The sequence below is a fragment of the Saimiri boliviensis genome, chromosome 5, assembly GCF_048565385.1.
Source record: "Saimiri boliviensis isolate mSaiBol1 chromosome 5, mSaiBol1.pri, whole genome shotgun sequence".
Classification (NCBI taxonomy): Eukaryota; Metazoa; Chordata; class Mammalia; order Primates; family Cebidae; genus Saimiri; species Saimiri boliviensis.
Genome location: NC_133453.1, coordinates 38557338 through 38571956, shown reverse-complemented (window position 1 = coordinate 38571956; position 14619 = coordinate 38557338). Strand labels below are relative to the sequence as shown.

General features: G+C 43.9%; 1 protein-coding gene across 4 annotated transcripts in view; it reads left to right on the top strand.

Annotated features, from left to right (window-relative positions):
* Positions 1-14619, top strand: part of NOP58 (NOP58 ribonucleoprotein) — a 74500-nt gene that overhangs the window by 37770 nt on the left and 22111 nt on the right. For 2 of the 4 annotated variants that reach the window (XM_039469636.2, XM_074399254.1), the window contains one exon: positions 340-617. The exons of 1 other annotated variant lie outside the window; for it this stretch is intronic. In XM_039469636.2, the coding sequence (XP_039325570.1) occupies positions 340-390 (51 nt within the window). In that variant the 3' untranslated portion in view covers positions 391-617. Of the gene's footprint in view, positions 1-339; positions 618-4224; positions 4386-14619 lie in introns of those variants that run through there. One more of the 4 variants, XM_074399255.1, reaches the window with a different exon arrangement.

Below are 14619 nucleotides of genomic sequence, written 5' to 3'. Positions count from 1 at the left end.
CATGGGGAGGTTCTCCATATTTTACTATCCCAGAAATGAGCAGGCATTTTAAAAAATGGTTTTCATCGATGGGCAGGTAAAAGTGAAATGGCTTTGTTGTATTTGTATAATAAAAGGCCATTTCCCAAATCTAGAATTTATTACCAAAAATTGAGTTTGCATTGAGGGGGAAAGATTTGCTGAAGCTTACTTTTATAGGCAAGGTTTTTATATCTTGCGTTTTAATCTTTTCCCTGAATTTGTTTTCAAGGGAAACAGATTGATTTTGCATTTTATAAAGAAAAGTAATTACCCATACAATTACAGCTCTTTGAAAGCGTTCTTGTTGGCTATTTTCAGAGTCCAGAGAAAAAGAAGAAAAAGAAAAAAAAGAGAGATAATGAGGACTAACAAAGGAATTACAGTTATATCACCTGGACGCATCATGCTTAAGATTCCATTGGGAGCATACCAAGGATGCTCTCTAACATAATCAAGGGAAGGTTCAGTGAAACAGTGATTTATCATCTGTAACTTCAAACCTATTTGTGTCTTGACATCAACTCTGTTAACCTTATGTCATCATTTCTTAGAGTCTTTGATAATACAAATAAAATTTTCTTTGTATTTTAAGACAATTTTGTGATCTCTTTATATCTTGGATAGAAAATTTTTGGCTCTTTCTATAGTTTGACATGTGATGATTATATTGTTTTGATAAATAAAACTGAAAAGTTAGAGTTGTGAATGGATAATTTGAAACTTAAATCTTTTGGAAGGCAGTGACTAAGTGGACTAATTCAAGAACCCCAGTCTAATGTGGTTTTTTTTTTTTTTTTCCTTTTTGAATTACTTTATTTTCTACCTTTTTCTGCCTATTTATTTAAATAAAGATTTGTTTCTTACTCAAATTTTAATATTAGGTGAGCAAAATTTCTTATCTGTTCAGAAGGCTGGGGGGACAGTATCCCTACCTTTATTTACTTGTTTGCCATTCTAAAAGGCACACCAAAATGTTTCTTTTTCTTTTTCTTTCTTTCTTTTTTTTTTTTTTTTGACAGAGTTTCACTCTTGCCCAGGCTGGAGTGCAATGGCACAATCTGGGCTCACTGCACCCTCCACCTCCTGGGTTCAAGCAATTCTCCTGCCTCAGGCTCCCAAGTATCTGAGATTACAGGTGCCTACTACCATAGCCAGCTAATTTTTGTATTTTTAGTAGAGACAGCATTTTACCATGTGTCCAGGCTGGTTTCAAACTCCTGACTACAAGCGTGAGCCTTCATGCCCAGCCCAAAATAATTCTTAAGACCCTGATTTGTTTAGTCAACCTGAAGTGACATTTTAAAAGGTTGTACAAAATGATAGGAAAATAACGAAAAAAACAAAAGTGTCAGTGGGAGTGACATATAAAGCAGGACAATAGAATACCAAAGAAATCTTATTTCTGAGTGATCGTGTTTAGTATACAAACAGGAAGCCTGGTAGACCACCTTAGTGTCATATGACAGTCATGAGTTTCATAGCACTGTTGTGTTTTGCCAGTTTGTATATGTTATACACATCATACTAAAGACCAATTCAGTAAAAGCTGTTGGTAGATGAAAACTAGAATGACTGGCTTTTGAGTTCCACCTCTGCTTTTTTTTTTGAGACGCGGTCTCATGCTGTCGTTCAGGCTGGAATGCACTGATGCAATCTTGGTTCACTGCAACTGCTGCCTCCTGGGTTCAAGCAATTCTCCTGCCTCAGCCTCCCAAGTAGCTGGGATTACAGGCAGCCACCACCATACCCGACTAATTTTTTGAATTTTTAGTAGAGCAGGGAGGGTTTCACTGTGTTGGCCAGGCTGGTCTCAAACTCCTGATCTCATGATCGGCCTGCCTCAGCCTCCCGAAGTGCTGAGATTATAGGCATGAGCCACCACGCCTGGCCCCACCTCTGCTTTTGAAGGCGACAGCCTCTCTGTGGTTTCCTTATTTGTAAATCACAGATGATGGTCAATTTTACCCCTCCTAATTCATTTGTAGAAAATGAAATGACACACTTTCAGAGATGTTACTAGGTTTCAAATTTAGTTAATTTACTTGAAGTCAGTGTTGCTAAAATATATGCAGCCATCCCTAGACAAAGTTAAGTAATAAAGCTGGTTATCTTGTTCCCAGGAGAACATTGTTATTTTGTATCACCCACTTGTACCACAGATTCCTAATTTGGGACAAAACAGACTTTAGTTTATGATCAACTTGATGAAAATGGCCTATCCACCTACTGTGAGCTATGTAGTTGAAGGTTAACAGGTTTTTGAGAAACCTAAATAATAAACTTAAATAGTCTGCAGACTTGTAGAAAGCATAGTTGAATCACACAGCAGTCAGCTCTCATAAAGGCTGAAGGCTTAATTATTTAAAACACTAACCAAAAGGTATGTTTTAGTTCTACTTTGTACTATTGAAGCATTTGTCCTAATGAAAAGCCTTGTGAACTTAGTTTGAAATTGGAAATTCAGGTCAATTTTATATGCCTAGTTTTGATTAGTAAATTTTAAGAATTTCTGTGGCTACCCGGGCGCGGTGGCTCAAGCCTGTAATTCCAGCACTTTGGGAGGCCGAGGTGGTTGGATCACGAGGTCAAGAGATCGAGACCATCCTGGTCAACATGGTGAAACCCCGTCCCTACTAAAAATACAAAAAATTAGCTGGGCATGGTGGCGCGTGCCTGTAATCCCAGCTACTCAGGAGGCTGAGGCAGGAGAATTGCCTGAACCCAGGGGGTGGAGGTTGCGGTGAGCCGAGATTGCGCCATTGCACTCCAGTCTGGGTAACGAGCGAAACTCCGTCTCAAAAAAAAAGAAAAAAATAAGAATTTCTGTGGCTATGCCACAAAAAATCTCTGCAGAAAACCTACTGATTTTCCACTTCCCTTGAAAAATGTAATTGTCCCTTTTCTGGTTTAAACTCCTGTATCTGTTCATTGCCTTCTGATTCCTCAGCACACTTCACAAGGCACTTGAGTGAGCTGTCCTCTCCAACTTCAGAACATTATCTGCAGCACTCTGTCTCAGGGCTCTTTTAGAAAGGATTTATTTGCTGCCCGTGAAGCATTCTCTGATTCATCCGTTGCTTCTCTATGGTCATTTTCAGACTTGGTTCAGGCTCATCCTTTATCCCAGCTAGGGCCAAATGTCTCAAACCCTAACTAATATACATAGGAATTATCTAGAGACCTTGCTTGATAAAGTGCAAATCTGATGCTCTATTAGTGCCGCCAGAGCCAAAAAAAAAAAAAAAATAGATCTCAGGTCTGGGTTGGAGCCCAGAATTTCCTTATTTTACGCAAACTCAGGTGGTGCTAGATGAGGGTCTGTGTGTATGGTAGCAAAGTACTAGGGTAAATTATTTAAACTCTCAGAACCTGGTTGCCTATCTGAAATTGGATTTCTCTGAGAATTACATGAGATAATGCTTGTGAAGAGGTTTATGTGGTAAAGTCAAGATTAACCCCTAGTTACTTGAGGCTGAAACAGGAGGATTGCTTGAGTCCAGGAGGTTTATGCTACAGTGAGCCATGGTTGCATCACAGCACTCCAGACTGGGTGACAGCAAGACCCTGTCTCTTAAAAAAAGTGCAGTTGACTTTTGAACAATAAGGGGCTGGGGAACTGACCCCTTGTGCAGTTGCAATTTTGCATATGACTTAGGACTCCCCCAAAACTTAATAGCCCAGTGTTGACCAAAAGCCTTACCAAAAATAGTCATGATACATTGTTATATGTATTATTCACTGTATTCTTATAACAAGCTAGAGAAAAAAATTGAAAAAATACTGTTTTGTTTTTTTTTTTTGAGACGGAGTTTTCGCTCTTGTTACCCAGGCTGGAGTGCAATGGCACCATCTCGGCTCACCGCAACCTCTGCCTCCTGGGTTCAGGCAATTCTCCTGCCTCAGCCTCCTGAGTAGCTGGGATTACAGGCACGCACCACCATGCCCAGCTAATTTTTTGTATTTTTAGTAGAGACGGGGTTTCACCATGTTGACCAGGTTGGTCTCGATCTCTCGACCTTGTGATCCACCCGCCTCGGCCTCCCAAAGTGCTAGGATTACAGGCTTGAGCCACCGCGCCCGGCTACAAGAATTTGCTTTTGAAGGGACGAATTTAATTGCTGATACTGCAAGTGTTCTATGTATATTTAGTGTTACATAAAAGGGAAAAATCTTAATGATTGTTTTTTTCTTTTTTTGAGACAGAGTTTTGCTCTCTTTGCCCAGGCTGGAGTGCAATGGGATGATCTCAGCTCGCCGCAGTCTTCACCTCTGGGTTCAGGTGATTCTCCTGCCTCAGCCTCCGAGTAGCTAGGATTACAAGCATGTGCTGCCACGCCCGACCACTTTGGCTGAAATTTTAAGGAGTCTGATATGACTAGTTGAAAGAAAATTATCAATTTAGCATTATTAATTTTTATTTATACTAGACTCAGCATAGTTTCATATACAAGTGTCTTCTATTTAGTATATTTGAGTATTTCCAGATTTTTTTTTTTGTAGACTACAGTGAATGCCTTTGTACATTATTTTCATGTATTTGCTTTTCCATAGGATAAGTAGAATTACTATGTCAAAGGGGATATAGTGTAAAATAATGTCAGTTTGCCTCCCAAAGAATGCTGTAATTTACACTACCAACAAATAGCATTACGAGAAAGCGCCTATGTGAGGAACTGTCTCATTAACTTGAACTAAGTGGCTTTAAACCTGGGTAATTTTCCTCTCATAATTCTGTGGTCCAAGATGAATGAAAAGGTTCCTTTTATCAGTACAACATTGAAATCATCTTCAGGATTATACACTCCCACCTGTCCTTGTGCTGCTAACCCAAAGGGTATGGTGGTATGGTGTGAGCCACCACGCCCAGCCTTGGAACATTTTAGTAGCCTGAAAATACTGGAATCTTATCATTTGAAAAAATGACTAATTTGAATCTAGCAATGAGTTGTGCCTGCTACCCCTGTGGAGACAGGTTGGAATAGCAGCTTACTGGAGGTTTCTCACAAAGCCTGGTTACCCAAGGCTGGTATATGCTACTTTGGTTTAAACCAAACCCTGGCAAGCCACCAAGCAATAGCTTTGGAAGTGGCTGCCTGGAAATTCCTGGCCTACTGTGCTGAGAGGACCGCTACTACTCAACTGGTCAAGACGTCCATCTGCATACCAACTCCTATGCCATAGCAGCAAATGCAGCCTTCGAAGTTTGAAGATAAACTATAATTAGTATAGCTGTGAATGCATCCTGTATAAAAGTAACCAAAGGTGCCGGGCGTGGTGGCTCAAGCCTGTAATCCCAGTAACTTTGGGAGGCCGAGGCGGTTGGATCACAAGGTCAAGAGATAAAGACCATCCTGGTCAACAGGGTGAAACCCCGTCTCTACTAAAAATACAAAAAGTTAGCTGGGCATGGTGCTGCGTGCCTGTAATCCCAGCTACTCAGGAGGCTGAGACAGGAGAATTGACTGAACCCAGGAGGCGGAGGTTGCGGTGAGCCGAGATCGTGCCATTGCACTCCAGCCCGGGTAACAAGAGCAAAAACGCCGTCTCAAAAAAAAAAAAAAAAGTAACCAAAGGTGACCAAACTCATAAAAACTACAGCCCTTGATTACTCAGGGTGTCACAGCACTTGAGAGCTAATGGCTATAAATGAGACAACAGGGAGCATGACATCACATTCATCAAACATTTGATCTCTTTGTCAGGGGAATGGGAGATATTAGAATTAAAAAGAATCCAGGAGATCACCTACATACAATGAAGACTCAGACCCAGAGAGACCTGGTGTATTCCAAAGACATTAGCCTGCTCTTTTCTCTTAGGAACAGAAGGCAATTTTTTTTTTTAAATGAAAAGCTTACATATTTAATTGAGCTTTTAGGTTGCTCTACCTTTCACTTAACAGGAAAACTATCATAGGAAGCAATCAGATCCAAAATGTGCAACATTAAAGTTGAATAAGAATATCGGGGAGTGGGCCGGGCGCGGTGGTTTAACCCTGTAATCCCAGCACTTTGGGAGGCTGAGGCGGGTGGATCACAAGGTCAATAGATCGAGACCACCCTGGTCAACATGGTGAAACCCCCGTCTACTAAAAATACAAAAAAGTAGCTGGGCATGGTGGCGCGTGCCTGTAATCCCAGCTACTCAGGAGGCTGAGGCAGGAGAATTACCTGAACCCAGGAGGTGGAGGTTGCGGTGAGCCGAGATCGCACCATTGCACTCCAGCCTGGGTAACAAGAGCGAAACTCTATCTCAAAAAAAAAAAAAAAAATTGAGGGAGCAGGGCAGGCACGCTGGCTCACATACATAATCCCAGCACTTTGGGAGGCTGAGACAGCCTGGCCAACATGGTGAAATCCCGTCTCTACTAAAAATACAAAAATTTGCTCTGTGTGGTAGCACACGCTTGTATTCCCAGCTATTCAGGAGGCTGAAGCAGGAGAATCGCTTGAACCTTGGAAGCAGAGGTTGCAGTGAGCCTAAACTGTGCCATTGCAGCCTGGGCAACAGAGCAAGATCCATCTCAAAAAGTTGAATGCCATGTGTGAACCTTGATGTATCCTGATTTGAAAACATGAAAGATGTAAAAGATATTCTGGGAACAGTTAGAGAATTTCTAATAGGAACTGGATATTACATGAGTTTAGGGAATTATAATTACTTTTAGATGTGATAAGGTTACTGGGGTTATGAAGATAATGTCCGTTTTTATTTTATTTATTCTTTATTTTATTTTTAATTTTTTTAATTTTTTTTTGAGACGGGAGTTTCACTCTTGTTACCCAGGCTGGAGTGCAATGGCGCGATCTTGGCTCACCGCAACCTCCGCCTCCTGGGTTCAGGCAGTTCTCCTGCCTCAGCCTCCTGAGTAGCTGGGATTACAGGCACGCGCCACCATGCCCAGCTAATTTTTTTGTATTTTTAGTAGAGACAGGGTTTCACCATGTTGAGCAGGATGGTGTCGATCTCTTGACCTCGTGATCCGCCCGCCTTGGCTTCCCAAAGTGCTGGGATTACAGGCGTGAGCCACCGCACCTGGCCTATTTTATTTTATTTATTTATTTATGTATTTTTTGAGACGGAGTTTCGCTCTCGTTACCCAGGCTGGAGTGCAATGGCGCGATCTCGGCTCACCGCAACCTCCGCCTCCTGGGTTCAGGCAATTCTCCTGCCTCAGCCTCCTGAGTAGCTGGGATTACAGGCACGAGCCACCATGCCCAGCTAATTCTTTGTATTTTTAGTAGAGACGGGGTTTCACCGTGTTGACCAGGAAGGTCTCGATCTCCTGACCTCGTGATCCACCCGCCTCGGCCTCCCAAAGTGCTGGGATTACAGGCTTGAGCCACCGCGCCCAGCTCTATTTTATTTTTTGAGACAGAGTTTTGTTCTTGTTACCCAGGCTGGAGTGCAATGGCGCGATCTCGGCTCACTGCAACCTCCGCCTCCTGGGTTCAGGCAATTCTCCTTCCTCAGTCTCCTGAGTAGCTGGGATTACAGGTACATGCCACCATGCCCAGCTAATTTTTTGTATTGTTAGTAGAGACGGGGGTTTCACCATGTTGACCAGGATGGTCTCGATCTCTTGACCTCGTGATCCACCCACCTCGGCCTCCCGAAGTGCTGGGATTTCAGGCTTGAGCCACCGCACCCGGCCTAATGTCCTTCGTTTTTAAAGATGCATGCTGTTGGGAGGAAGTATCATGTCTATAATTCATTTTGCAGTGCTTCAGCAGAAATTATAAATAGAAATAGATGAAGCAAATACAGCAAAATGTTAACAGTTGAAATGTGTGTGGTGGTGGGTATGTGAACGTTCATCATACTATTTTCTCCCTTTTTATTTTTGGAAGCTTGATGTGATCATAATAGAAAGTCTTAATTTTTAAAGCAGAAACATGCTATTTATTTTGCTTTAATTCTGAGTTCTTTCTCTGTGAAAACTTGTAAGATCCTTACAGCATTCTTGGCCAGCAAGTATTTGGGACACCCAGTATGGGCCAGGCACTTGTGAGCAGGGAGAGCTGAAGGAAAAAGATGCAGTAGCTGTTGACCTCCGGGAGTTGACAAAGTGAACCTCAGACCTCAAATGCTCCTTCTGAAGAAGGCATGTTCCCATTGAAATCAATGACTAGGGAAGGGGGAATACGGGGAAGCAGCAGTTAGAGATCACCACAGAAGATGAGAATTATGGAAATTAAGAAGGCAGAAGCTGTGAAGTTTCATTTAGTTCATGAAAGAGAAACGGCCTTGTGCGGTGGCTCACGCCTGTAATCCCAGCACTTTGGGAGGCCGAGGCAGGTGGATCATGAGGTCAGGAGATCGAGACCATCCTGGCTAACACAGTGAAACCCCGTCTCTCTTAAAAATACAAAAAATTAGCCAGGTGTGGTGGCACGCAGCTGTAGTCCCAGCTACTCGGGAGGCTAAGGCAGGAGACTAGCTTGAGCCCGGAAGGCAGAGGGTGCAGTGAGCCAAGATTGAGCCACTGCACTCCAGCCTAGGTAACAGACTAAGACTCCATCTCAAAAAAAAAAAAAAAAAGCATTCCTCTTCCTTTCTCTATTAAGCACGAAATACTACACATTTGAAGAAAGTAGAAAAACAGCAGAAAGAGCTGAGCGGGAAGGCACTTGGCTGTACTCTCAGCTACTCAGGAGGCTGAGGCAGGAGGATCACTTGTGCCCAGGAGTTCGAGTCCAGGCTGGGCAACATAGCAAAACCCTGTCTCTGGGGGGGGGGGGGGGGGGGAAGCAGAGCTCCACCCCTTGGCAGGTAATAGAGTTGGGAATACAGCTGCATACTATTGTAGCCCCATCTCCCCACTCCAAAACTGTCCTTCCACATCCTTTAAGCTTTGGCATTTATTACTCACCTGGCGAGCTCTTCTGTGCCACAGATGTGTAAGGAGGTAGTCATGTGCCTTCTCAGGGCCTCAAAAAAACTGCCTCTTAACCTGAGCCAAGAAGCAGGGAGGGCTTGGTTTCTAGCAAGGGTAAATGTGCCTGACTCCAGGAAAAGAATCAGTCAGACAACAAATACATCTATTTATAGCCTAAAATCTGCTGGACCAGCAACATGCTAATAACCAGCTGGGCATGATGGAGAGGCCACAAGCTGACTGTCAGGATGGGAAGAGCCCTGCACTACTGGTCAGAGAATATGTATGTGAAAGTGCTGCGTAAGCCAAATGGCACTATTTAAAATACCCTTGCTGTTGTTATAAACTGATTTCACTACTTACTAGTTCATGTTCTTAGACAAGTCAGCCTTGCCCTCTCGGTCTCAGTTTCTTTAGCTATAAAATGGTATATTTATCTTGTAGAGCTCTTAGAAACTCAGGTTTTAAAAATGCACAGGCCAAGTGCAGCGGCTCACACCTGTAATCCCAGCACTCTAGAAGGCTGAGGCAAGTGGGTCACTTGAGGTCAGAAGTTTGAGACCAGCCTGGCCAACGTGGCAATACTCCGTCTTTACTAAAAATACAAAAGTTGGGAGCAGGTGTGGTCCTGTAATCCCAGCACTTTGGGAGGCCAAGGCGGGTGAATCACAAGATCAGGAGTTCAAGACTAGCCTGGCCAACATAGTGAAATCCGGTCTCTAAAAAAAAAAAAAGTAATAATACAAAAATTCGCTGGGTGCAGTGGTGCATACCTGTAGTCCTAGCTACTTGGGAGGCTGAGGCAGGAGAGTTACTTGAACCCAGGAAGCAGAGGTTGCAGTGAGCCAAGATCTCACCACTGCACTCCAGCCTGGGTGACAGAGTAAGACTTTGTCTTAAAAAAAAGTGGCTCAAGCCTGTAATCCCAGCACTTTGGGAGGCCGAGGTGGGTGGATCACGAGGTCAAGAGATCGAGACCATCCTGGTCAACAAGGTGAAACCCCGTCTCTACTAAAAATACAAAGAGTTAGCTGGGCATGGTGGTGCGTGCCTGTAATCCCAGCTACTCAGGAGGCTGAGACAGGAGAATTGCCTGAACCCAGGAGGTGGAGGTTGCGGTGAGCCGAGATCGCGCCATTGCACTCCAGCCTGGGTAACAAGAGCAAAACTCCATCTCAAAAAAAAAAAAAAAAAAAAAAAATTAGATGTGATGGCACACCCCTGTAATCCCAACTACTCAAGAGTCTGAGGCAGGAGAATCGCTTGAACCCAGGAGGCGGAGGTTGCAGTGAGCCGAGATTGCACCACTGCACTCCAGCCTGGGTGACAGTGAGACTCTGTCTCAAAAAAAAGCACAAATTCCTTGTAAACTGAACAAATGTATTATTATTCGAAATTTATTCTACATAAAAAAAATAAGACCCAAGAATTTACTAGCCCCATTTTCTCTTATTTTTGGGCACACAGCTAGGTAGAATATTCCTCAGCCTTTCTTGCAGTTAGCTATGGCCATGGGGTGAGCTCTACCCAATGAAATGGTAGTGGGTGGCAGTAATTACATCACTCGGAGGCCTGTTCCATAAAATCCCCCAAGACACTCCACAATGCCTTATCCCTCCATTCTGTCTCAATGTGGCACGTATGATGAACTTGCAAGTCATTTGTTAGAGAAGTTATAAGATAGAAGAAACCTGGGATGCTGAATCACCAGTGGTGTCAAGGACCCACAGATGAACATCTGTTTCGGACTTCATAGACAAAGAATAAACTTTTCTAATGTTTAGGCAATCATATTAGGTTGAACTCCATGAAATTGCCAGTATTGACTGGCTTTGACCTATAAAAATAATTCATACGATACAACTTAATAGACATTTTGCTTTGTTGCCTCCAAAATGAAAATCTTAATGGGGAAAAAAAAAAAGATTTTTTTTTTTTTTTTTTTTTTTTTGAGACAGAGTTTCACTCTTGTTACCCAGGCTGGAGTGCAATGGCGCGATCTCGGCTCACCGCAACCTCTGCCTCCTGGGTTCAGGCAATTCTCCTGCCTCAGCCTCCTGAGTAGCTGGGATTACAGGCACGCGCCACCACGTCCAGCTAATTTTTTGTATTTTTAGTAGAGATGAGGTTTCACCATGTTGACCAGGATGGTCTCCATCTTTTGACCTCATGATCCACCCACCTCGGCCTCCCAAAGTGCTGGGATCCAGGCTTGAGCCACCGCGCCCGGCCTAAAAAATATGTTTTTTATTTTTATTTATTTATTTATTTATTTATTTATTTATTTATTGAGACAGAGTTTTGCTCTTGTTACCTCTAGGTAACAACTCTAGGCTGGAGTGCAATGGCGCGATCTCGGCTTACCGCAACCTCTGCCTCCTGGGTTCAGGCAATTCTCCTGCTTCAGCCTCCTGAGTAGCTTGGATTACAGGCATATGCCACCGTGCCCAGCTACTTTTTTTTTTGTATTTTTAGTAGAGACGGGGTTTCACCATGTTGACCAGGATGGTCTCGATCTGTTGACCTTGTGATCCACCCGCTTCGGCCTCCCAAAGTGCTGGGATTACAGGCTTGAGCCTATTTTTATTTATTTATTTATTTATTTATTTATTTATTTATTTATTTATTTATTTATTTATTTTGCTGGAGTGCAGTGGCACAATCATGGCTCACTGCTGCAGCCTCAATCTCCCCTGGCTCAAGTGATCCTCCCACCTCACCCCTAGTTGCTGGGACTACATGCAAATGCCACCATGCCTGGTTAATTTTTGTAATTTTTGTTTTGATAGGGTTTTGCCATGTTGCCCAGGCTGGCCTCAAACTCCTGGGTTCAAGCAATTCACCCACCTTGGCCTCCCAAAGTGCTGGGATTACAGGTGTGTGTGAGCCACTGCCCCTGGCTTTTTTTGTTTGTTTTTGTTTTTAAGACAGGGTCTTCTGTTCTTGAGGCTGGAGTGCAGTGCTTCGACGTCAGCTCACTTTAGTCTCAACCTCCTAGGCTCAAGTGATCCTCCCACCTCAGCCTCCCAAGTAGCTGGGACCACAGGTGTGCAGCACTATGCCCAGCTAATTTTTATATTTTTTTGTAGAGATGGGGTCTCCCTATGTTGCCCAAGCTAGTCTCAACTCTTGGGTTCAAGTGATCCTCCCAAAGGGTGGGGATTACAGGCGTGGACCACCACGCTCAGACTGAGGAAATCTTTTTAACAGCCACATTTTCAAAAGTGAGAAGGGGGCCGGGCGCGGTGGCTCAAGCCTGTAATCCCAGCACTTTGGGAGGCCGAGACGGGTGGATCATGAGGTCAAGAAATCGAGACCATCCTGGTCAACACGGTGAAACCCCGTCTCTACTAAAAACACAAAAAATTAGCTGGGCATGGTGGCGCGTGCTTGTAATCTCAGCTACTCAGGAGGCTGAGGCAGGAGAATTGCCTGAACCCAGGAGGCGGAGGTTGCGGTGAGCCAAGATCGCGCCATTGCACTCCAGCCTGGGTAACAGGAGCGAAACTTCGTCTCAAAAAAAAAAAAGTGAGAAGGGAAATTAGCATTCTTGAGCTCATAGATGAGAGATTGTAAATTGTCTGTCTTTGGTCCACATTTGGGTGTAAAAATATTTTATTTGCTCCACAGAATGTTGGCCCACGTAGTTTTAAACAATTGAATTCATTGCTGAATCAAATATATCTTCCTGTGATACAGACAAAAATATTTTTCTTTTTCATTGTTTTTTTGACCTTTGGAATTAACATAGCAAAGCAAAAACCTAAAACCAAACTAAACAAAGCAAAAACAACAAAGCTCCTTTAATAAAGAATTAAACTGTTTAGGCCTTGAGAGAGAGATGAATTTATAATTATGAGATAAGTTATTCTAAAACATAACATTAAATTCAGAAAACAAAAATGAAGAAATTGATAAAATTGACCACATTACTCTTTTTTTTTTTTTCTTTTTTTTTTTTTTTTTTGAGACAGAGCTCTTGTTACCCAGGCTGGAGTGCAATGGCGCGATATCGGCTCACCGCAACCTCCACCTCCTGGGTTCAGGCAATTCTCCTGCCTCAGCCTCCTGAGTAGCTGGGATTACAGGCACGTGCCACCATGCCCAGCTAATTTTTTGTATTTTTAGTAGAGACGGGGTTTCACCGTGTTGACCAGGTTGGTCTCGATCTCTCGACCTTGTGATCCACCCGCCTCGACCTCCCAAAGTGCTGGGATTACAGGCTTGAGCCACCGCGCCCGGCGACCGCATTACTCTTGAATGGCAAAAATCCTGTAAAATAGTCAAAATGTAAGATTTTTTTTGTTTGTTTTTTTAGAGAAGGAGTCTCGATCTGTTGCCAGGTGGTACACACCTGCTTAACCCAGGAGGTGAAGGTTGCAATGAGCCAAGATTGTGCTATTGCACTGCAGCCTGGGTGACAAAGTGAGAGTCTGTCTCCAAAAAAAAAAAAAAAAAAAAAAATAGCTGGGTGTGGTGGCAGGCACTTGTAATCCCAGCTACTCGGGAGGTTTAGGCAGGAGATTCGCTTGAACCCAGTGGGCGGAGGTTGCAGTGCGCCGAAACCACACCATTGCACTCCAGCCTGTGAAACAGAGCAAGACTCTGTCTCCAAAAAATAAAGAAAAAGAATGAAAAATACAAATAGCAGGCAGTTCGAGAAGAAAAGTTAGGGCTGGGTGCAGTGGCTCAAGCCAGTAATCTCAGCATTTTGGGAGGCTGAGGTGGGTGGATCACCTGAGGTCAGGAGTTCGAGACCAGCCTGGCCAACATGGTTAAACCCCATCTCTACTAAGTATACAAAAAATTAGTTGGGTGTGGTGGTGGATGCCTGTAATCCCTGCTACTTGGGAGGCTGAGGCAGGAGAATTACTTGCACCCAGGAGGTAGAGGTTGCAATGAGCCGAGATACTACACTTCAGCCTGGGCAACAAGAGCAAAATTCCATCTCAATAAATAAAGAAGAAAATGTATACAGGCCAGATGTGGTGGCACACACCTGTAGTCCCAGCTACTCAGGAGGCTAAAGCAGGAGGAGCCTTTGAGCCCACGAGATTGAGGCTATACTGAGCTATGATAGTGCCACTGTACTTCAGTTTGGATGACAGAGCAAGAGTCTTTCTCTGAATAAGAAAGGAAAAAAGGGCTGGGCGCAGTGGCTCACACCTGTAATTCCAGCACTTTGGGAGGCCAAGGCAGGTGGATCACAACAGGAGATGGATCATCAGACCGTGCTGGCCAACTTGATGAAACCCCCATCTCTACTAAAAATACAAAAATTAGCTGGGTGTGGTGGCACATGCCTGTAATCCCAGCTACTCGGGGGGCTGAGACAGGTGAATTGCTTGAACCAGGTAGCTGGAGGTTGCAGTGAGCCCATATCACACCACTGCACAACAGAGGGAGACTCTGTCTCAAAAAAAAAAAAAATAGCCGGGCGCGGTGGCTCAGCACTTTGGGAGGCTGAGGGGGGTGGATCACGCGGTCGAGAGATGGAGACCATCTTGGTCAACATGGTGAAACCCCGTCTCTACTAAAAATACAAAAAACTAGCTGGGCGTGGTGGCGCGTGCCTGTAATCCCAGCTACTCAGGAGGCTGAGGCAGGAGAATTGCCTGAGCCCAGGAGGCGGAGGTTGCGGTGAGCCGAGATCGCGCCATTGCACTCCAGCCTGGGTAACAAGAGCGAAACTCCGTCTCAAAAAAAAAGGAAAGAAGGTA